This window comes from Coregonus clupeaformis, chromosome 10 (genome assembly GCF_020615455.1).
Source record: "Coregonus clupeaformis isolate EN_2021a chromosome 10, ASM2061545v1, whole genome shotgun sequence".
Lineage (NCBI taxonomy): Eukaryota > Metazoa > Chordata > Actinopteri > Salmoniformes > Salmonidae > Coregonus > Coregonus clupeaformis.
Window position 1 is genome coordinate 46,300,882 of NC_059201.1, and position 22,238 is coordinate 46,323,119.

The 22,238-nt window shown below is 43.4% G+C and overlaps 1 protein-coding gene across 5 annotated transcripts; it reads right to left on the reverse strand.

Annotated features, from left to right (window-relative positions):
* Positions 1–87: 87 nt before the first annotated feature.
* Positions 88–21,962, reverse strand: LOC121575394 (zinc finger CCCH domain-containing protein 11A). 5 transcript variants are annotated; one of them, XM_041888463.2, is made up of 19 exons: positions 21,864–21,962; positions 21,034–21,080; positions 19,683–19,753; positions 18,170–18,296; positions 17,927–18,046; positions 17,196–17,319; positions 16,775–16,957; positions 16,304–16,393; positions 7,751–7,831; positions 7,539–7,646; positions 7,311–7,382; positions 6,785–6,883; positions 4,732–4,794; positions 4,030–4,560; positions 3,789–3,871; positions 3,088–3,676; positions 2,801–2,970; positions 2,106–2,290; positions 88–1,981 (listed from the first exon to the last, which is right to left on the reverse strand). In XM_041888463.2, exons 4-19 carry the CDS (start codon positions 18,221–18,223, stop codon positions 1,753–1,755), a joined length of 2,781 nt encoding a protein of 926 aa, XP_041744397.1. In that variant the 5' UTR covers positions 18,224–18,296; positions 19,683–19,753; positions 21,034–21,080; positions 21,864–21,962; the 3' UTR covers positions 88–1,752. The 5 variants fall into 5 exon arrangements, with proteins under 5 accessions (XP_041744397.1, XP_045078978.1, XP_041744398.1 ...); XM_045223043.1 differs by having other exon boundaries at positions 19,683–21,080; XM_041888464.2 differs by lacking the exon at positions 21,034–21,080 and having other exon boundaries at positions 21,864–21,951.
* Between the last annotated feature and the right edge of the window lie 276 nt (positions 21,963–22,238).

The window sequence follows — 22,238 nt, forward strand, 5'->3', positions numbered from 1 at the left end:
TGAAACACTTTCTCAGTAAGATCAACAGGTCTTTCAATCCCTTCTCTTTGTGGGACATCTGGAATAAAGAGCCTGGATGAAAGCAACTTTACATAAAAGCATTTTTATTTAGTTTCAACACCCTTTAGAGATTTAGATAATGAATATCAGGACAGGCTCAAGCAGGTACACAATCAGCAGGCTCCTCGCTCCAGATCGTAAAACTGATCAGCAGATATAATCTGATCACAGTTGACATGGAACAGGACCAACAGGTACTCAGACAACAAAATGTCACATGCTAGCAGAGAAAAATGGAAATCGTCCGTTGAATTGTAACATGGTGTATGAACAGTACAAATAGGTTCAAACTCAGACAGAAAATAAGTACTCCCTGAGAAGCTGCTTTTTCACATTTTAAGAGCAGAAAAACACAATTTGTAACAAAGGTTCAACAGCAAACAGGCTGGATGTTGAACAGTGAAAGGAGTGTAATGTTCCATATTAAACTGTGTTTTGAGTGGGTCATGCATGGTCAGATACATTGGATAAGTTAAAATAGCATTTCACCCAAACATACATTTTTTTGATTAAAAATACACTAGGAGCAGGAACAATAGAGGAACATGGTGGGTGTATTTAAAAATGGACACATTTCAGTGAGTTCGCTTCTGTAAAACAAAACAGAAAAGCTAACTTTTACAGCCAAAAAGGGTACACACCTTAATCTCATACTTCAAACCATCGTTACATGCTTTTCATTCAGTTAAACCTCAAATGCAACTTAGTCCGTTCCAACAACAGTTCCACATTTACCGTGATATCAGTCAAAAACTAGGTGAACAAAAATGTACATGAGTTTGAGTCAGTAGATGTGGGACATGACAGATACAGGACGCAAAGCAGGTTAACTATTTTAAGTGCAGTAGTATGTGTAGTTACTGTAACTCCATTTAAAGCAGTCTAGGCATACACAGTATACAAATTCACTCTCTCTGCAACAATGACGCATGATTTAACATCCATAGGTGACAGGCTTGGCAGGTAAAACGACATGCTTTTGTCCTTACAATGCAAGATGGGGAATTACCTGAGAATGTTAGAAAAAAAATCAGTCATTCTCCAACCAAATGGTTGCTTTTTCATGTTCTCTTTCGGGACACAGGAAAGAGCATAAATGGTAAATTAACAAAGATAAAATGATTACATGAGTATATCACTAGCACTGTAATCAAATAACATAAAAGGTGCAGAAATTAAGATGCATGAATTGTTTTTCCAGGACAAAAAGGTAACCATGAATTAAAAAGTAAAGAGTAAAAACAATACCATCTAAAATGTAAAATACAATGCGTTTTAATTGAAGAAAAATAAAATAAGCCCACCAGTCCCCTCTGACATATTGTAGTAGCCTTAGTCTGCTCCGATGACATGGGCTGATAGACAGTGGTGGTTGGGAATCAGTAACATAAATACATACTTCCTCCCCAAATCAATAAAGAGATCTGTCAAATGAACCCTCAATGGCAGTGATAGGTGATACCCTGCCAGTTGCGCTGGTAGTAGGTTGACTTGTGTTTAGTTCTGGTGATTGAGTGTTGGTGGTTAGTTCCGGTGATCATTTGAAATTATATTGGTGTTGATGAATGTAGGAGTTACTGTAGGTCAAGGGTTGGTCAGGGGTCGTGAACAGGGTATCAGGTGACATTAACATAGGCGTTACAGGGTCAAGGGTCTGTCAGGGGTCATGTACGGGGTGTCAGGTAGGCCAGTCTAGCTGTCGATCATCTCAGAGAGCTCCAGCAGGTAGTCATCCTCTCCCTTGCCTGGGTCCAGCTCCAAGTCATCCTCCAGACGGTCATCTGTGAACTCGTTCATCAACTCGTCAAATTCGTCCATGGCAGAGGTGGAGCAGTTAGCGGAAGGGGCTGATGCGGTCGAGCGAGACATCGCAACGCTGGGCCGCCGGGGCTTAGGCTGGATAGGTGTATTCACCACAGGGCTGGAGAGGAGAGAGAGGAACAGAGTTGAGCTCATTTAGCCATTGAAGTTTGGCTTTATGCTACGTTTAACCATATGACAGTATACGGGTGAGTTGTAACCGTAGAGCGGTTTGCCAGTGTTACCTCTGTGGGACTATGCAGGTCTCTGGGGCTGCTATGGTGATGGCTGGGCTGTGTTGGTTGACAGGGACCGCCTGGAACTCCTCTCTCAGGGGGCTGGAGCTGAGGCCAGGGCCCAGGATGGTGGGGGGTCTCCTGGAGACCACAGAGCTCATCTGGTCCTTCACACTGGAGGAAGTAGAGGACACCTGGAGAGAACACAATGGTATCAACACAGGTTATAACAACATCACAAAAGGAACCCCTACTATGCTGAGAGAGCAACTTATTCTCATAGTTTAACTTCGGAATTTGACGAAATTGGACAATCGATTTTTGACCCATTAATTCCACGTGGTTACAGGGTTAATAACGCATAGTTACAGGGTTAAAACAGAAACAAAAGGAGTTTAGGTATTCATTCCGAGTGGTTAAGGTTAGGGCTATGGTTTTGGGAAAGCATAAAACTAAATAATGTAAAAGAAAATGCACTGTTTCCATTAGTATAATCAAGTACTCTCCCTGCTTGCTGGAATATTGTGAACTGTTGAGGTGCAGTGGTCTGAGTAGCGCGCTCTGTTTTTTTATTTATTTTCTATTCTAAAATGTTTTGTGAGCGCCGACGACTGCATATATCGACGTCCTCAAGCCCTTTTCAAATGTCCGAAATCAACATGTGTTTCTAGTGACCAGCCTGAGAGAGAGATTTTGAGACATACCTCTCTCCGTTTGCAGGGCAGCTCCTGCAGTGGCTCCTCCTGCACTGCGTAGGTGCTATTGAGGGGTTTCACTGCAGCGACAGCAGATCTAGCTGATGTTCTCTTCTGGCCTGGTTTCACCTGGGCAGCCAGCTTCATCACAGAAGGCCTCACGTTCAGCTTGGGCCTCACTGCAACAACAGCACACAGGAGGTCAGACTAATAATTTGGAGTTGACCTTTGCATAGGCTTGTTAGAGAAGTGTGGAAGAGAGCTTGTGAGAGGATTTTTTCTCTGGAGGCACATACCTTTAGCTTCAGTAGCTTGCCCAGGGCACATCTTCTGGGCTCCATCCTGAGCCTTCTCAACCGGAGAACCTTTCACAGAGGGCCCAGGGGAGGCCACTGCTGCTGCTAAGGCAGCCTGCTTTGGGGGACTGGAACCACCCAGGAAGCCTCTCTTCCTCTTGCCTGGGGCAGCGCTGGAACTCCTGGGGCTGAGTGAGGGGGAGTCTGCCTCTGCCTGCCTCAGTGGAGACCCCTGTTGGGGGGAGGCGGTGGCGCAGGACACAAGAGAGGCAGCCTTGGGTTTGAGGGTGATGCGCTGGCGAAGGGGGGTTTTGAGTGCCTGGGCAGGTGCCTCCAGGGTGATTGAGGGGGGAGAGGAGGCGGCAGGGGGGCTCACCCGCGCCCTCTTCTCCCGCTGGAGGGCGGGGCCTGTGGCTTGTTTTGGGAAAGAGTCTGCCTCGGCAGAGCCCTCTGGTTGGCTGGTGGACGAGGCCTGCTCTTCCTGCAGCTGTTGCCTGCGGAGCCTCTTCTCACGCATGATCTCCTCAAATGTCTTCACCTTCACACTGTCACCGGACACAGCATCACTCCTACCGTTAGCAGGACTGGCCTAAGGACCAGAGGAATAGTGACATTCAGTGATTAACAGAGCTGATTCAGAGTATAACTACATATTTGGATGTACAGTATTCATACAGAACGACACAGGACACAATTCTTACCTCAGTAGCAACAGAAGCAGGCTCAGTTTGCTTCTCCGTCTTCTCGGTCACCTCAGATGTCTTCTGGGTGGTAGTGCTGGCAGCTGTCAGGACAACAAAAGAATGTCTTAGAATTATACAAAACACTGCAGCTAGTGGGGTCAGGCCACCTTACAATGTAAATTGCTATGAGCAATTCTAAAAGGTCTATATCAAATCAATAATAAATTAGTTATAGACCATAGTGCAAAAAACTCCTTACCAGGAGAAGCAGCTTTGTTGATGCGCAGTACCAGGGGCTTCTTGGTGCCTCCCTCTCCAGAGGCTGAGCCTGGGCTTTTCCCGTTGGACGCCTCCTGTCCCCGGGCCTGCATCTTGGCTGCCTTCTCCCTGCGGATCTCCTCCAGGGTCTTTACCTTAACTCCACCTCCAGGAGGTGCCACCCGGCTGGGCATGGCTGTCTCAGTGGGTCCCTGGGCCTGGGAGTACCCTGGAGCTGCTTCCATAGCCGCCTGCTTGGCCTTTCTGAGGCTGGGGCCTTGCTGCTGGTCCTCCTCCAGCTTCCTCTTGGCATGGAGGATCTCAGAGAATGTCTTCACGTGGAGGCTGGCTGCAGGTTTGCCAGTGGTGCCTCTCTTTGGGGCCTTGGTGGTACTGGTAGTATCAGGGGTTGAAGGGAGAGGGTTGTCCCCCGGAGCTTGTCCCTGGGACTTGGCCAACTTCTCCTGCCTGATCTCCTCCAGGGTTTTGATGCGGATTACTTCAGGTGCTGTACTCTCACTGTTGCGCTCAGCTGACGGGAGAGATTAGTTAGAGATTAAAAGACAGACAATAATACCTTTCATTCAACATATATATAAAAAAACAATAGTTAAATACTGTTAAGATAACCGTTTCTAACGAAGACTGTATAATCCACCCAAAGCTCTTTTTACAGGACATAATTTTGAGTTAATGATTTTACCTGATTCAGAGGCAGTGGTGGGTTCAACAGGTAATCCCAATCTATCCCTGACAGGTTTCAGAGCTAAGGTTAAAAAAAATTAAAAAAAATGAATCCAAATTATCAATGACAATTACTTTAAACAATGCTTTTACTTCTTAGTATCAAACAACAACAATTATGCATCTCCTGTGGCACAGATGGTCCTAGAGGGAATCTAGTGTGGATTCCTTTGTTCCAGAACAGACACCTGATTCTGCTTAACCACTAATCAGGGAATTGAACCAATGAGGGGATTCAATTAATGCCCCGGGTGAACCTGGTTAGTGTTGATTGTGTTCGATTTGGAAGCAGGCTGCCTCCCGGGTGTGAGCCAGGGGTGTAATCATTAGTCCAAACAGTAAAACACGTTTATTGGAAAAATTCAGGTAGGTCCCTCCCTGTTTCGTTTGCATTCATTTAAGAAACGTTTTGCAACAGAATTGGCGTAATGAATAGACCCCAGGTGCGCCACTCTAAAAGTGACCTGTTAAAGAGTGACTGCCCCTAAAAAAACAACTAATCCCTTTGAAAATGGCCCATGTGGCATCGATATACAGAAAATAGCCCTATTTGGTAAAAGAACAAGTCCATATTATGGCAAGAACAGCTCAAATAAGCAAAGATAAATGACAGTCCATCATTACTTTAAGACACGTTTCTTCAAGTGCAGTCGCAAAACCCATCAAGCGCTATGATGAAATTGGCTCTCATGAGGACCGCCACAGGAATGGAAGACCCAGAGTTACCTCTGCTGCAGAGGATAACTTCATTAGAGTTACCAGCCTCAGAAATTGCAGCCCAAATAAATGCTTCACATAGTTCAAGTAACAGACATCTCAACATCAACTGTTTAGAGGGGACTGTGTGAATCAGGCCTTCATGGTCAAATTGCTGCAAAGAAACCACTACTAAAGAACACCAATAAGAATAAGAGACTTGCTTGGGCCAAGAAACACGAGCAATGGACATCCATTGGTCTGGTGTCCAAATTTGAGATTTTTTGGTTCCAACCGCTGTGTCTTTGTGAGACAGAGTGGGTGAACGGATGATCTTGGGCTTAATGGGACTATCATTTGTTTTTCAACAGGACAATGACCCAACACACCTCCAGGCTGTGTAAGGGCTATTTTACCAAGAAGGAGCGTGATGGAGTGCTGCATCAGATGACCTGGCCTCCACAATCCCCCGACCTCAACCCAATTGAGCTGGTTTGGGATGAGTCGGACCGCAGAGTGAAGGAAAAGCAGCCAACAAGTGCTCAGTATATGTAGGAACTCCTTAAAGACTGTTGGAAAAGCATTCCAGGTGAAGCTGGTTGAGAGAATGCCAAGAGTGTGCAAAGCTGTCATCAAGGCAAAGGGTGGCTATTTGAAGAATCTCAAATGTTAAATATATTTTGATTTGTTTAACACTTTTTTGGTTACTACATGATTCCATGTGTTATTTCATAGTTTTGATGTCTTCACTATTTTTCTACAATGTAGAAAATTGTAAAAATAAAGAAAAACCCTTGAATGAGTAGGTGTTCTAAAACTTTTGACCAGTAGTGTAAATTATCTTTGAAATTGTTGCATGTTGCGTTTATATTTTTGTTCAGTATAGTTTGAAAATTCGAACATATTTCATATGAAAGAGTTGTTTCTGAACGATGCATTGTTGACAATATGACCGAGTGGCACAGATGACCATTCCATTTGAGCAGGGCGTGCCTCCCTCACTGGTTTCGCGCGGTCATGTGACGGGCTATAGCCTGGTTCAACCCAGTTCATCTTAATCTAACTCAATTAGTACAACCCGGGTCATTTTGATTAGGCACGGAAGACAGACTAACCGGGAGGGACCATTAATACCTGTCCCAATAAATGCTCATTTTCGTTTTCCATTGCCAAAAATGTCTAAATGTTTTCTGTTGCAATCATGAACAAAGGCTAACATTCTATTTCAATGATAGTCTCTTAAGAACTAGTATTCCTGATAGTCTGAGGTAATTCAATCAATGGGGGATTTTTGGTTGTCATTTCCCTTCCCATACCTTTCTGAGGGGGCAGGTCCATTTCACCCTCGTCCATTTTCCTCCCGAGGCGCTCCGCCAGACAGCGTTTCATTGGCAGGTCACCCCCGGCAGGAACTTCTAAAAGGTCAGAGGTCATGGTAGCTTAGAGTGTTGGTGACCGATGGTACCACCAATAACGACCAGTGTAATTTTGTAGTTCATTTAACACTGTACATTTTCCTGTGTAACAATTATTATTATTATTATTTGGGGGTGCTTATATTTGTCCTCTTACAGACTTCAGCAAATATGTAAGGGAAATGTGTTTTTTTGCACATCGCAACTCCCCCACGAGACACCCGCAGGGAATGGGGTCACAGCCAGGATCAATTGAGGTTAAATGCCTTGCACAGGGGCACAGCAACAGATTTTTCACCTTGTCGGCTACGGGATTCGAACAAGCAACATTTCGGTTACTGGCCCAACACTAACCTCGAGGCTACCATTGACTGGCAGTGACTTCCTTACATTTTATAGATAAAAAAGATAATAGAAAACATTGTACCTTTGACTACTCTCTTCCCAAGCCTGTCCGCGACATTGCGTCTCCCGGTCTCTTCACCAAAGACCACAGTGTCTGAGGGGACAGCAAGCATATGTTACAAATGACATGACATGTAGCAAGTGTGTGTTCATATGTACATGTGCGATTCACTTCAACAATATTCAATCTGGGATTTTGTGTTAATCTATACGCAAGGCTCAGTTAGATCAGGTGTTCAATGATTCTTACCATCCTTGGCTGTGACGAGAGATGGACGGATGAAGGATCTCATGTTCTCCTTCTCTCCACTGGCACCATTGTTCCGCTGGTCTGAGCCCTGGCTAGGAACTGGATAACCTGACAAAGTACAGTTGATAAACTCACGCCTCATAATTTACAGCATAATCACACAAAAGGCAATCGTCAATGTATTTGGGAGGTAAGAGGAAGGATGAACTCACCAGCTCTCCTCATACTGGCTTTCAGGGCTTTCCTCAGTCTGATCTCCTCCAAGGTTCTGACACCAAAGTCCAGGGAATCATCTGTGCCAAAGAAACACTGTTAGCCAATCACAGAGAGCCATGGGGGCAGCTCAAAGAAAATGGGGTCACTCTCCTTTTCACCTCATTTAACGCCTGATTTTCTTAACAAAAGGCACATCTCAATAAGTGGTCCAGGCACAGTGCCTTCAGAAAGTATTCACACCTTGACTTAACCCACATTTTTGTTGTCTTACAGCAGCAGGTCAAATTCAAGGACATTCAAGTACTTTTTCAAGCACTAATATTTTTTCCTCCAAGGACCATCAATTTGTAATAGTTCATATTATGCAATTGTTTCTAGTCGCCACCAGATGGAAGTATTTAGCCACAACCTCATGAAAAAACAAACAGTATTCATCACTACCTTGCAAGTACTACTCAATAATACATTGTTTTACTACATACATGTGTTAGTACTGATGATTTTGTAATTTGAATAGTGATGAGCAGAGAATTGGGACATGCCTACTGGTGAACACACATTTCCTATTTGTATTACTACACAATTCCAGCTTAATGACTGTTTTTATTGGGCATTTGGTAAGATACTACTTAATAGCGACGAAAAAGCATCTTGCTTCCGACTGGCAGCTTTAGTGTCGCCGGTCGGGAGAAGCGCGGGTGGGCTGTGTATGAAAAACGGCACGTGAACGGCAGGAGCACAGTTGATAAAGCGGAATATGAGGCTATTGGCAAAAAAGCCCTGGAAGCTGTTGCAGAGAAAAAGTCACATAATTTAGAACTGGCACCAGCGTAGGATGCAGCGTTGTGACCAGGGTTCGTACAGACAGTGGCAAATCAAATTCAAGGACTTTCAAGCACTAATATTATTTAAGGACCAACAATTTGCAATAGATCCTATTATGCAATTGTTTCTAGCCGCCACCAGATGGCAGTATATCGCCACAACCGCATGAAAAAAAAACCAAACTTACTATTCATTACTACCTTACAAGTTCTACTCAATAATACGTGTTTCACTACTTTTCACTACAAAAGTGGCAAGTCAGTACTGATGATTGACTGATTTCCTTATATGAACTGTAACATCTTTGAAATTGTTGCATGTTTTGTTTATATTTTTGTTCAGTGTATATAATAATATTAAATTGTCTTTATATTTAAATTGTCTTTATATTTAACTAAATCTTAGGTCCCACAGGCTGTCCCAACACATGACATGAAAGTGAATTCTGACAGCGTAAAAGGCCCTTAGTTGATTCTAAAATGTATTCCATACCCATTTGAAGAGAAACAAGTTAATGTGTTTGATAAGATTAATGATTCTCTCAGGGGACCCTATTTACATTTTGGTGGACCCCAAATGGGTCCCGGACCGCAGGTTATAGATCCCCTGTACTACTAACCTCTCTCCCTGCTTGCTTTAATGCCTTCTCTCTCTGTGGATCTCCTTTGCCTCATTCATTGCAGCCTCAAATCAAATCAAATTTTATTGGTCACATGCGCCGAATACATCAGGTGCAGACATTACAGTGAAATGCTTACTTACAGCCCTTAACCAACAGTGCATTTATTTTTAACAAAAAAAGTAAAAATAAAAAAACAACAAAAAAAGTGTTGAGAAAAAAAGAGCAGAAGTAAAATAAAATGACAGTAGGGAGGCTATATATATATATATATATATATATATAGGGGGGTACCGTTGCAGAGTCAATGTGCGGGGGCACCGGCTAGTTGAGGTAGTTGAGGTAATATGTACATGTGGGTAGAGTTAAAGTGACTATGCATAAATAATTAAAAGAGTAGCAGCAGCGTAAAAAGGATGGGGTGGGGGGGCAGTGCAAATAGTCCGGGTAGCCATGATTAGCTGTTCAGGAGTCTTATGGCTTGGGGGTAGAAGCGGTTGAGAAGTCTTTTGGACCTAGACTTGGCACTCCGGTACCGCTTGCCGTGCGGTAGCAGAGAGAACTGTCTATAACTAGGGTGGCTGGAGTCTTTGACAATTTTGAGGGCCTTCCTCTGACACCGCCTGGTAGAGGTCCTGGATGGCAGGAAGCTTGGCCCCTGTGATGTACTGGGCCGTACGCACTACCCTCTGTAGTGCCTTGCGGTCGGAGGCGAAGCAGTTGCCATACCAGGCGGTGATGCAACCAGTCAGGATGCTCTCGATGGTGCAGCTGTAGAATTTTTTGAGGATCTGAGGACCCATGCCAAATCTTTTCAGTCTGCTGAGGGGGAATAGGCTTTGTCGTGCCCTCTTCATGACTGTCTTGGTGTGTTTGGACCATGATAGTTCGTTGGTGATGTGGACACCAAGGAACTTGAAGCTCTCAACCTGTTCCACTACAGCCCCGTCGATGAGAATGGGGGCGTGCTCAGTCCTCTTTTTTTTCCTGTAGTCCACAATCATCTCCTTTGTCTTGATCACGTTGAGGGAGAGGTTGTTGTCCTGGCACCACACGGCCAGGTCTCTGACCTCCTCCCTATAGGCTGTCTCATCGTTGTCGGTGATCAGGCCTACCACTGTTGTGTCTTCGGCAAACTTAATGATGGTGTTGGAGTCGTGCTTGGCCATGCAGTCATGGGTGAACAGGGAGTACAGGAGGGGACTGACCACGCACCCCTGAGGGGCCCCCGTGTTGAGGATCAGTGTGGCAGATGTGTTGTTACCTACCCTTAACACCTGGGGGCGGCCCGTCAGGAAGTCCAGGATCCAGTTGCAGAGGGAGGTGTTTATAATAATAATAATAATATGCCATTTAGCAGACGTTTTATCCAAAGCGACTTACAGTCATGCGTGCATACATTTTTGTGTATGGGTGGTCCCGGGGATCGAACCCACTACCTTGGCGTTACAAGCGCCGTGCTCTACCAGCTGAGCTACAGAGGACCACTGTTTAGTCCCAGGATCCTTAGCTTAGTGATGAGCTTAGAGGGCACTATGGTGTTAAATGCTGAGCTGTAGTCAATGAATAGCATTCTCACGTAGGTGTTTCTCATGTCCAGGTGGGAAAGGGCAGTGTGGAGTGCAATAGAGATTGCATCATCTGTGGATCTGTTGGGGCGGTATGCAAATTGGAGTGGGTCTAGGGTTTCTGGGATAATGCTGTTGATGTGAGCCATGACCAGCCTTTCAAAGCACTTCATGGCTACAGACGTCAGTGCTACGGGTCGGTAGTCATTTAGGCAGGTTACCTTAGAGTCCTTGGGCACGGGGACTATGGTGGTCTGCTTGAAACATGTTGGTATTACAGACTCAGTCAGGGACATGTTGAAAATGTCAGTGAAGACACTTGCCAGTTGGTCAGCACATGCTCGGAGTACACGTCCTGGTAATCCGTCTGGCCCTGCGGCCTTGTGAATGTTGACCTGCTTAAAAGTCTTACTCACATCGGCTACGGAGAGCGTGATCACATAGTCATCCGGAACTGCTGGTGCTCTCATGCATGCTTCAGTGTTGCTTGCCTCGAAGCGAGTATAGAAGTGGTTTAGCTCGTCTGGTAGGCTTGTGTCACTGGGCAGCTCGCGGCTGTGCTTCCCTTTGTAGTCTGTAATAGTTTTCAAGCCCTGCCACATCCGACGAGCGTCAGAGCCAGTGTAGTACGATTCAATCTTAGTCCTGTATTGACTCTTTGCCTGTTTGATGGTTCGTCGGAGGTCATAGCGGGATTTCTTATAAGCGTCCGGGTTAGAGTCCCGTTCTTTGAAAGCGGCAGCTCTACCCTTTAGCTCAGTGCGGATGTTTCCTGTAATCCATGGCTTCTGGTTGGGGTATGTACGGTCACTGTGGGGACGACATCATCGATGCACTTATTGATGAAGCCAGTGACTGATGTGGTGTACTCCTCAATGCTGTCTGAAGAATCCCGGAACATGTTCCAGTCTGTGCTAGCAAAACAGTCCTGTAGCTTAGCATCTGTGTCATCTGACCACTTTTTTTATTAACCGAGTCACTGGTGCTTCCTGCTTTAGTTTTTGCTTATAAGCAGGAATCAGGAGGATAGAGTTATGGTCAGATTTGCCAAATGGAGGGCGAGGGAGAGCTTTGTATGCGTCTCTGTGTGTGGAGTAAAGGTGGTCTAGAGTTTTTTTTCCTCTGGTTGCACATTTAACATGCTGGTAGAAATTAGGTAGAACGGATTTAAGTTTCCCTGCATTAAAGTCCCCGGCCACTAGGAGCGCTGCATCTGGATGAGCGTTTTCCTGTTGATTTATGGCCTTGTACAACTCATTCAGTGCAATCTTAATGCCAGCATTGGTTTGTGGTGGTAAATAGACAGCTATGAAAAATATAGATGAAAACTCTCTTGGTAAATAGTGTGGTCTACAGCTTATCATAAGATACTCTACATCAGGCGAGCAAAACCTCGAGACTTCCTTAGTATTTCATTTTGTGCACCAGCTGTTGTTTACAAATATACACAGACCGCCACCCCTTGTCTTACCGGAGTCAGCCGTTCTATCCTGCCGATGTAGCGTATAGCCCGCTAGCTGTATGATATCCATGTCGTCGTTCAGCCACGACTCGGTGAAACATAAGATATTACAGTTTTTAATGTCCCGTTGGTAGGATAACCGTAATCTTAAATCATCCAATTTATTTTCAAATGATTGAACGTTGGCTAATAGGATTGATGGAAGAGGCAGTTTACTCGCTCGCCGTCGGATCCTTACAAGGCACCCCGATCTACGTCCACAATATCTCCGTCTCTTCCTCACGCGAATGACGGGGATTTGGGCCTTGTCGGGTGTTTTTATTTATTTTATTTCACCTTTATTTAACCAGGTAAGCCAGTTGAGAACAGGTTCTCATTTACAACTGCGACCTGGCCAAGATAAAGCAAAGTAGTGCAATAAAAACAACACAGAGTTACATATGGGGTAAAGAAAAAAACATAAAGTCAGAAAATACAACAGAAAATATATATACAGTGTGTGCAAATGTAGCAAGTTATGGAGGTAAGGCAATAAATGGGCTATAGTGCAGAATAATTACAATAGTATTAACACTGGAATGCTAGATGTGCAAGAGATTATGTGCAAATAGAGATACTGGGGTGCAAAAGAGCAAATTAAATAACAATATAGGGATGAGGTAGTTGGGTGGGCTAATTTCAGATGGGCTGTGTACAGGTGCAGTGATCGGTAAGGTGCTCTGACAACTGATGCTTAAAGTTATTGGGGGAGATAAGAGTCTCCAGCTTCAGAGATTTTTGCAATTCGTTCCAGTCATTGGCAGCAGAGAACTGGAAGGAATGGCGGCCAAAGGAGGTGTTGGCTTTGGGAATGACCAGTGAGATATACCTGCTGGAGCGCAGACTACGGGTGGGTGCTGCTATGGTGACCAATGAGCTAAGATAGGGCGGGGATTTGCCTAGCAGTGATTTATAGATGGCCTGGAGCCAGTGGGTTTGACGACGAACATGTAGTGAGGACCAGCCAACAAGAGCGTACAGGTCACAGTGGTGGGTAGTGTATGGGGCTTTGGAGACAAAACGGATGGCACTGTGATAGACTACATCCAATTTGCTGAGTAGAGTGTTGGAGGCTATTTTGTAAATGACATCGCCGAAGTCAAGGATCGGTAGGATAGTCAGTTTTACGAGGGCATGTTTGGCAGCATGAGTGAAGGAGGCTTTGTTGCGAAATAGGAAGCCGATTCTAGATTTAACTTTGGATTGGAGATTCTTTATGTGAGTCTGGAAGTTGAGTTTACAGTCTAACCAGACACCTAGATATTTGTAGTTGTCCACATACTCTAGGTCAGACCCGTCGAGAGTGGTGATTCTAGTCGGGTGGGCGGGTGCTAGCAGCGTTCGATTGAAAAGCATGCATTTAGTTTTACTAGTGTTTAAGAGCAGTTGAAGGCTACTGAAGGATTGTTGTATGGCATTGAAGCTCGTTTGGAGGTTTGTTAACACAGTGTCCAATGAAGGGCCAGATGTATACAAAATGGTGTCGTCTGCGTAGAGGTGGATCTGAGAGTCACCAGCAGCAAGAGCGACATCATTGATATACACGGAGAAAAGTGTCGGCCCAAGAATTGAACCCTGTGGCACCCCCATAGAGACTGCCATAGGTCCAGACAACAGGCCCTCCGATTTGACACACTGAACTCTATCTGAGAAGTAGTTGGTGAACCAGGCGAGGCAGTCATTTGAGAAACCAAGGCTATTTAGTCTGCCAATAAGAATGCGGTGGTTGACAGAGTCGAAAGCCTTGGCCAGGTCGATGAAGACGGCTGCACAGTACTGTCTATTATCAATCGCGGTTATAATATCGTTTAGGACCTTGAGCGTGGCTGAAGTGCACCCGTGACCAGCTCGAATCTCTTTCTCATGATGGGTTTGGCCATTACTTTTAAGGATTGTCTGTATGATATCCTTCGCGCCGCCTCGTTGAAGAAAAAATCTTCGTCCAATACGAGGTGAGTAATCGCTGTCCTGATATCCAGAAGCTCTTTTTGGTTATAAGAGACGATGGCAGAAACATTATGTACAAAATAAATTACAAATAACGCGGAAAAACACACATAATAGTACAATTGGTTAGAGGGCTGTAAAACTGCAGCCATCTTCTCCGGCGCTGTTCTAGTTCTCCGGCGCTGTTCACTCACCACTGTCTCTAACTAGTCTATAAAGAACATGTATTTTGTTATGAGAACTTCTAGTAGCCCATCTTTTGATTATAGCTAGCTTAATTTCAGTCAAATGCTCCTGCTGAGGTCAGGCTCCATTCAACATTAGCTTCTAACTTCATCCTTCTGACCAGCTAGTTATAGCTAGCTACATGGCTAATAGCCAGAGCCCATTAAAATAAAATCCCACTGCCAGCAGCGTCTCTCTGCTACTTTTCACTGTAGGTCTGGGCTAAGGTAGTTCGTTTTTTCCTGTGTACAAAGTGTTATGTTTGGGGCAAATGCAATACAAAACATTACTGAGTACCACTCTCCATATTTTCAAGCATAGTGTTGGCTGCTTCACGTTATGGGTATGGTTGTAATCATTAAGGATTGGGGAGTTTTTCAGGATAAAAAGAAACGGAATGGAGCTAAGCACAGGCAAAATCCTAGAGGAAAACCTGGTTCAGTCCGCCTTTTACCAGACACTGGGAGATTAATTCACCTTTCAGCAGGACAATAAACTAAAACACAAAGCTAAATCTTCACTGGAGTTTCTTACCAATAAGTCAGTGAATGTTCCTGACTGACCAAGTTACAGTTTTGACTTAAATCTACTTGAAAATCTATGGCAAGACCTGAAACTTGTTGTCTAGCAATAATCAATAACTAATTTGACAGAGCTTGAATAATTTTGTAAAGAATAAATGGGCAAATGTTGCACTATCCAGGTGTGGAAATCTCTTAAGAAACTTGCCCAGAAAGACTCAACTCTTATTGCTGCCAAAGGTGCTTCTACAAAGTATTGACTCAGGGGTGTGAATAATTATGTAAATGAGATATCTGTATTTTATTTTCAATATATTTGCAAAAATTGGTTATTTTGTGTGGATGGGTGAGAAAAAAATCAATTTAATCAATTTTGAATTCAGGCTGTAACAACAAAATGTGGAATAAGTCAAGGAGTATGAATACTTTCTGAAGGCACTGTATGTCATGACATTTACATTTTAGTCATTTAGCAGACACTCTTATACAGAGCGACTTACAGGAGCAATTAGGGTTAAGTGCCTTACTCAAGGGCACATCGACAGATATTTCACCTAGTCGGCTCGGGGATTAGAACCAGCGACCTTTCGGTTACTGGCACTACGCTCTTAACCACTAAGCTACCTGCCGCCCCGACATAGAACAAGTGGTGGGGTGGGCTTTTCCTCTTTTGTTCTCTCTTGCTCCTTAAGCAAGGGGGTAGGCCGATGACATACCTGATTCATCAGTCCATTCTCCTTGAATGCCCTACTCATTTTTTTTTTTTTTTTACATTTTAGTCATTTAGCAGACGCTCTTATCCAGAGCGACTTACAGTTAGTGAGTGCATAATTTTTTTTTTTTTTTCATTTCATACTGCCCCCCCGCGGGAATCGAACCCACAACCCTGGCGTTGCAAACGCCATGCTCTACCAACATCCCTGCCTGCCATTCCCTCCCCTACCCTGGACGACGCTGGGCCAATTGTGCGCCGCCCCATGGGTCTCCCGGTCACGGCCGGCTACTCCTTGAAGTTTACAGTTTTGTCCCAAAAAAATACTACTTTGCTCAAAACCTATTTTGTATTACTCTTTAGTATGTGTATTTTACTGAATTTATACTTGGGATATCACTTTTCAACAGTAAACATTTAAAAATAGCTGGAGGATGTCTTTAAGGGGATTGTTCTAATCTAAAGCCTTTCAAATACAACACTGTTTTGTCAATGAGGCACTGAAAAGCGAAGCCGTCATCTCAAGTTTGAGTCTACCCTTGTAGTGTTTCAAACTAAATCTGCGTTAAAACAGGCATTGTTTAAGATGTTGATATCTATTTTATGTGTTGTGTCTTTGTCCTCTTCTTACCTGAGCTAGAGCCCACGGCCATCTTCCTGGGAGAGACCACTCTGGAGCCGTCTGAGCCGGACCTGCTGTCCTCTCCTTCTGACAACTGATCTGCACACACACATGAACCCCCCCTTAGTCAAATGGTATTTCCCAAATTATTCTGTGAAAAAACTACTGTACTGTACCCAACAATATCAATACCATTTCCCCTATTTAATATAATTTTCACCTAGCATTTTAATCACCTTGAAGGTCTGCTCCACTGTCTCTGCCCCTTAAGAGCTCTTTTATGTTTATGCTCTGTCTATCTTTCCACTGTGCATCTTTCCATTGCCGAGCTCCTCCATGCCCTACATGCTGTTCAAATTTTATATTGCTTTTTATTGTTTTTCTTTCTACATTGTTTGCTCTTCCTTTTTAGTGATGTAAAGTGTGTTGTGACCTTTGTAAATTGCACTTTAAATAAACTTGACATGACGTGTTTCTCACCATCTTCATCCTCATCTTCGTCATCTGCCGGGTTGATAACCACAGGCGGGTGAGTGGGGCTGGGAACGTTCTCCTGAGTCTCTGCCTTGATGACCCCACGGAGCTGGGGATTGGCTGGGCTGGGGATGGGGACAGGAGGCAAAGAATCCTCATGAGACTCCTCCTCTTCTTTCAGGGCCGAACCTGAGTGACAAGACAATCAAGCTCAGAAACTATGGATAAACTCTGGTTCTGGTGAAGAATAGGTTCATAAGTGAGCCCAAATGTTATTCACCTCAATCATTTATCTGCTGATACACTATCATGTCAAGTGAAAATCATGTCAATAATGTGTTTAAGAGCCATGCGATGCTAAGGAGATAAAGATCAGTAAGCTAACAGTGGCTTGGTCAGGATCGGCCTGTTCAGAGTGACTACTAACTTTTGTTGGGTGGTACGTATTGACCGTCTATAAAGCGTGGTTTCTCGTGGTGGAAGGCACAGTGAGGCTTCTGGCAGCCAGCAGGCTGGTTCTCCCAGTAACAAGCTATCTCCTTCCTGTTTTTCTGTAAGAGGGGAAGAGGTAGAGAGAGGGCAGGTCAGAACATGTAGCATAATGTCTTGCAACATATGATTCTTTGTGAAAGCTCACTTTAGAAAAAAAAAAGGGAAATTCAGCCCTTTAAAGCTATGACAGATTGCCTCAAAATGGCCAGGTGTAAAACTAGAGAATATGGTGTTACTGCGAGGAGACCAAAAAAAGATTGAAATGTCCCTCCTGACAGGTCCAGAGGCACAACCCCTGACCCAGGTTAAGAGAGGGTATTTCTCTACCCCTCCGTAACGGCCACTTGAGACACACACAGCCTTGAGTAGGCAAAGCTTTAAGGGGCTGTGTGTGTAGCTTAGTGGGCAAGAGCGTTGTGCCAGTAACCGAAAGGTCGCTGGTTCTAATCCCCGAGCCGACTAGGTGAAAAATCTGTCGATGTGCCCTTAAGCAAGGCACTTAACCCTAATTGCTCCTGTAAGTCGCTCTGGATAAGAGCGTCTGCTAAATGACTAAAATGTAAATGTAAATGGGATATTCCTGAAATACTTTTTGGTTTGTGTGAAAAGACAGAGGCAATAATGAGCAAAGATGGTCTACTAAAAGAGAGAGAGCACTATCCTTACCTTGATCTCCATGTGGCGGAACTTGCAGACCTGTCTGAAACAGCGACTCTCCTGCCACAGGCTGCAAACGACCTCACTGCCCATTGCAGCTTCACAGTGTCTGAAGGGGCAACTGTCACCCTGCACCAGGAGACAAACACAACCATGTCAATACTTACAACTCTGAGAGCTGCATTTACACCCCCAAAACGCAGCAACACAGAAAATGCTACAATGCTAGTTTCTCTTTGTTATGACCCCTACCTTAGCACAGTTGGAGTAGTAGAAGAAATAGCAGTCATCTCCATGGTTAGTCATGTTCAGGATGGTGGACTGGATTCACGTCCGGGTCAGGGGTGTTCTCTTCAGGGCCAACAGGACTCTCCCTGGGCTGGCAACAGTGAAACAGAATCCATGGTCATTTCTCTGCCATTAGTGGATTTCATTGCTTCACTGTGGTGGCAACAGAACTCTACAGAGTCGAATTCTAAAGAATTTCTTTGTGGTCTATGATGACATACAGGTAACTGACTAAATAAAGGAAACACCAACATAGTGTGTATTAATTAATAGGGTGTTGGGCCACCACGAGCCGCCAGAACTGCTTCAATGCGACTTGGCATGGATTCTACAAGTGTCTGGAACTCTATTGGAGGGATGTGACACCACTCTTCCACAATAAATTCCATCATTTGGTGTTTTGTTAATGGTGGTTAGTGCTGAGCGATTAACCAAAAACGTGTTTTTTTATCTTTAAACCACAAATTGACTGGCGTCGGTTCAATTATTTGAATTCCATTTCGATACGTTTTTTCTTCTCATGTGAGCTTGATGTGCAGTTTCTGTCAAGTCAAATCAGATGAAGCCTGAACTGTGCGATGTAGAAGGGAGTTGTATTTTCCAGTAGGCCAATATTCTACATAGTTTAGTGGAGAAAATGTGGTAATTAACTACAATTAACATAATCCATTGCGTGCCTGCTTAAACTTGTCCGGTCTGTGCAGAGCACACACGGAGACTGAGAAGAGAAAATGCACGATTGAGAGGGACAGAAAGCAGTTGCTTTGCGAGCCTGAAAATACATTATCTAAGTGATTGATAGTTGTTATTCAGCAGTCATAAACCCTTATTTACTTTGAAGAACAGCACAGTCAGCAGCTGAGATAATGACTAGGAATGAAATAATAAAGTCAATAAATAAAACAAATATTTTACTAAAGTAATGAGAATAAATCACTACCATCATGGGACTTGTATTGTTTTATTCAGTGTTGTTACAGCATTCAACCCACATAATGCATTTAATGTCTACTTTTTTTAAATATCAAAACCGAATTCTGGGATAATTTTTTACATGACTGAACTGATCTCACAAATCACTCATTACTCAGCACTAATGGTGGTAGAAAACGCTGTCTCAAGCGCCGCTCCAGAATCTCACATAAGTGTTCAACTGGGTTGAGATCTGGTGACTAAGACACACACACCCTTTAAACCCCTTATGCTCACCCCCCCTTTCAAAGTCACAGCTCCTTTCTTCTAGCCATGGTAGCCAAAATAATGGATAACTGGCCCAACATGGTATGTTAATCGCTTAATTAATTCAGGAACCACACCTGTGTGGAAGCAGCTGCTTTCAATATATTTTGTATCACTCATTTACTCAAGTTTCCTTTATTTTGGCAGTTACATGTATGTCCACGTCAGGAATATGACCCAGAGTAGAAGTTGCAGAGAACCTAAACTCTGCTTCAAAGGGTTGTGTGGCTAAACTTACCTGTAGAGGCTAAGAAGATTCCTCCCTTCCTCACGCACTTCTGATAGGGTGTCTCCTTGGCAACAATGGTCCTGAAGGAACACTTGATCCGTGAGATAAGAGGAAAAAGGGAAGGTCCAGAGACACTTGTCGTCCTATGACCTCCCTTCTGACTCCTTCCAGCCAGACTGCTAAGCATTACAGATGGATGGTGCAAGAACGTCCTTGTTTTTTTTATTATTTTTTTTTAATGGGGGGAAATAATGTGAGATAGAAGCAAATCATCCAAAAAGACTGCCAGAGAAAAAAACGAGAGGTTTTGAAAGATAAAAAAATGGGGTGAAGAGGAGAGGGGGGCAGAAAAATCTTCAACTTCTTCTTAAACTTGATGGCATAAAGGATGCTGTAGAAAAATATAAGTAAGGGTGGGGCTTCTAGGGATTCCAGCAGGCAAAAATTTTGGAGTGGAAAAAAGGTGGTGGGAATTTCGCATAAAATCTTCTGGGAATCTACTTTCTTTATAATGAACTCTATCCCCCATCCAAAGATCTTCAGGAATGGACAAGAAGCTGCTTCTTAACCTAGATTTAAATAAAACAAAAACACTCCCCTGGAAAACTGAATAGAAATTGGTTAGAGTACAGGACAGAGACTTGCACACAAACATAGTAAAGTATCGGAACTGCACTTTCTCACCAAAGTGTAGTTAACATCAAGAGAGAAAATGTAGAACATGACAAGGATGTGCCAACACCATCCACAATAGCATGTGATAGAGCAGTGTTTCCCCACTCTGGTCCTGGGGTATCCCCTACAGCACACATTTTTGTTGTAGCCCCTTACAAAAACACCTGTTTCAATTTATCAAGGGCTGGATGATTAGTTGACAAGTACTATCAGGTGTGTTTGTCCAGGGCCACAACAAAAATATGTACTGTTGGGGATACTAAAGGACTAGAGTTGGGAAACATTGTGATAGAGCATAGGTCAAACTGAATTTGACTATAACAGACTACACAACTGAGTATTGTGTAATCCATTATTGGGAGCTCAATCAGCTCATACTGCGTGATTAAGTTTGGATATCAACCCATTGCTTCAATTTCATGTATTGAATTTGGAATAATAAAATGTCAAACTGTATATTGTGTGTAAAATTTGACACATCTGTCCAGAGGTCCCCACAACATCTTGTTAACTTGGAGGGCCTCGATGTTGGTTTGCAATTTCGAGGAGTAACATACCGCACTGTTATCGTACAATCAAGGACAGACATTTCGAATAATGTAGTTAGGTAGTTAAACAGCCAAATAACACAAGTTTTGAAAACGTAAAATTATAAAACACGAAACATATTGGCAAGACGAATTACCAGAATTACTGGGCGAATGCGATTTTCATCTTCATACGTGGTAGTTACTGAAAACACAAAATTCATTGCAACATTTAGCTAGCTACTCATGTTCACGTCACAATATGAATGCTATAGCTTAATAACGTTTCAAATTACGCTTCACGCGTTTATAACTACCTAGCCCCACATCAAAATACAAAATAACTAGTTAGCTAAGATAACGTTCTGACCAACTAAGATAGCTAAGTTACCTAGAAACAAATCGTTCTGCTTTTATTTATATTTTGACGTGTCTATTCTGTAATTTGTTATTCACACTGATGGCTCCCTGACATAAAACTCCTTGATAAAATCAAGGTTAAAAAAATAAACTCCAACGCCAAGTTACCTTGCTAACGTTAACTAGCTACAGTAGCTAGCTAAACAATATAAAACAAAACAGTAACTTGCTATTTTAGCTACGTTATTACAAATGGCTAACCTTAGTTAACGTTACACTCCGCCACCGTTTGGTCATTAGTTAGTTTAACTGGGTGGTAATTTTAATTAACTAACGTTAGGTAGAATACATATAGAATCTGCTATCAGCTATATATAGAATCTGGTTACAATGCCTCGATGCTAGCAACTAACGTTATACTTCTTGGCCTGGCCAAACTCTGTGGGCCTGGTTGTTAGCGAACGTTAGACTGCTAACGTTAGCTACGAGGCTCGAGCTAGCTCGTTGTTGCTAACATTAGCCAACTAACTCGGACGTTTTACACCTCGCTTCCAAGTAACGATCTACCCTTAAATAGTAATGTAATAACATCTAGACAAAACAAGTATTGAATAAACGAGTTAGTTACCAGTATTACAAAAAAGGTTAAAATGTTTGTTCCACTACAAGAGAACAACACGTCCACCTGGTTCCTCCTGCCTTGCTGCGCAGCACTGAAGCCTTGAACAAAATGGCGACGACTCACCCAAAGAAAAAACATAGAAAATCCAATGCTAGATCCGAGTTGAACAATTCAAAGTGACCTTGTTGGACCTTTACAGACGTAACTATAACACACTTGTGTATTTTAATATACAATTATATGTTATCATGTTTCGTGTAAAATTAATTTTTTCTGCTTAAAGTCTGAGATCTTATTGGAAAATGCATGCGCATTCTATTTACTTTTTGTCTATGGTCAATAGTCTCCACAGACAAAAGGGAAAACAGTATCTGCGACGTC

Bases quoted from the DNA above. Each gene is read 5' to 3' on its own strand.
- LOC121575394 (XM_041888463.2), bottom strand. From the start codon at position 18,223: ATGACTAACCATGGAGATGACTGCTATTTCTTCTACTACTCCAACTGT. The intron at 18,047-18,169 runs GTAGGGGTCATA...CTCCTGGTGCAG, and splicing joins ACTACTCCAACTGTGCTAAG to GGTGACAGTTGCCCCTTCAG. The intron at 7,832-16,303 runs GTAAGAAGAGGA...TCTTTGGCACAG, and splicing joins GGCCGTGGGCTCTAGCTCAG to ATGATTCCCTGGACTTTGGT.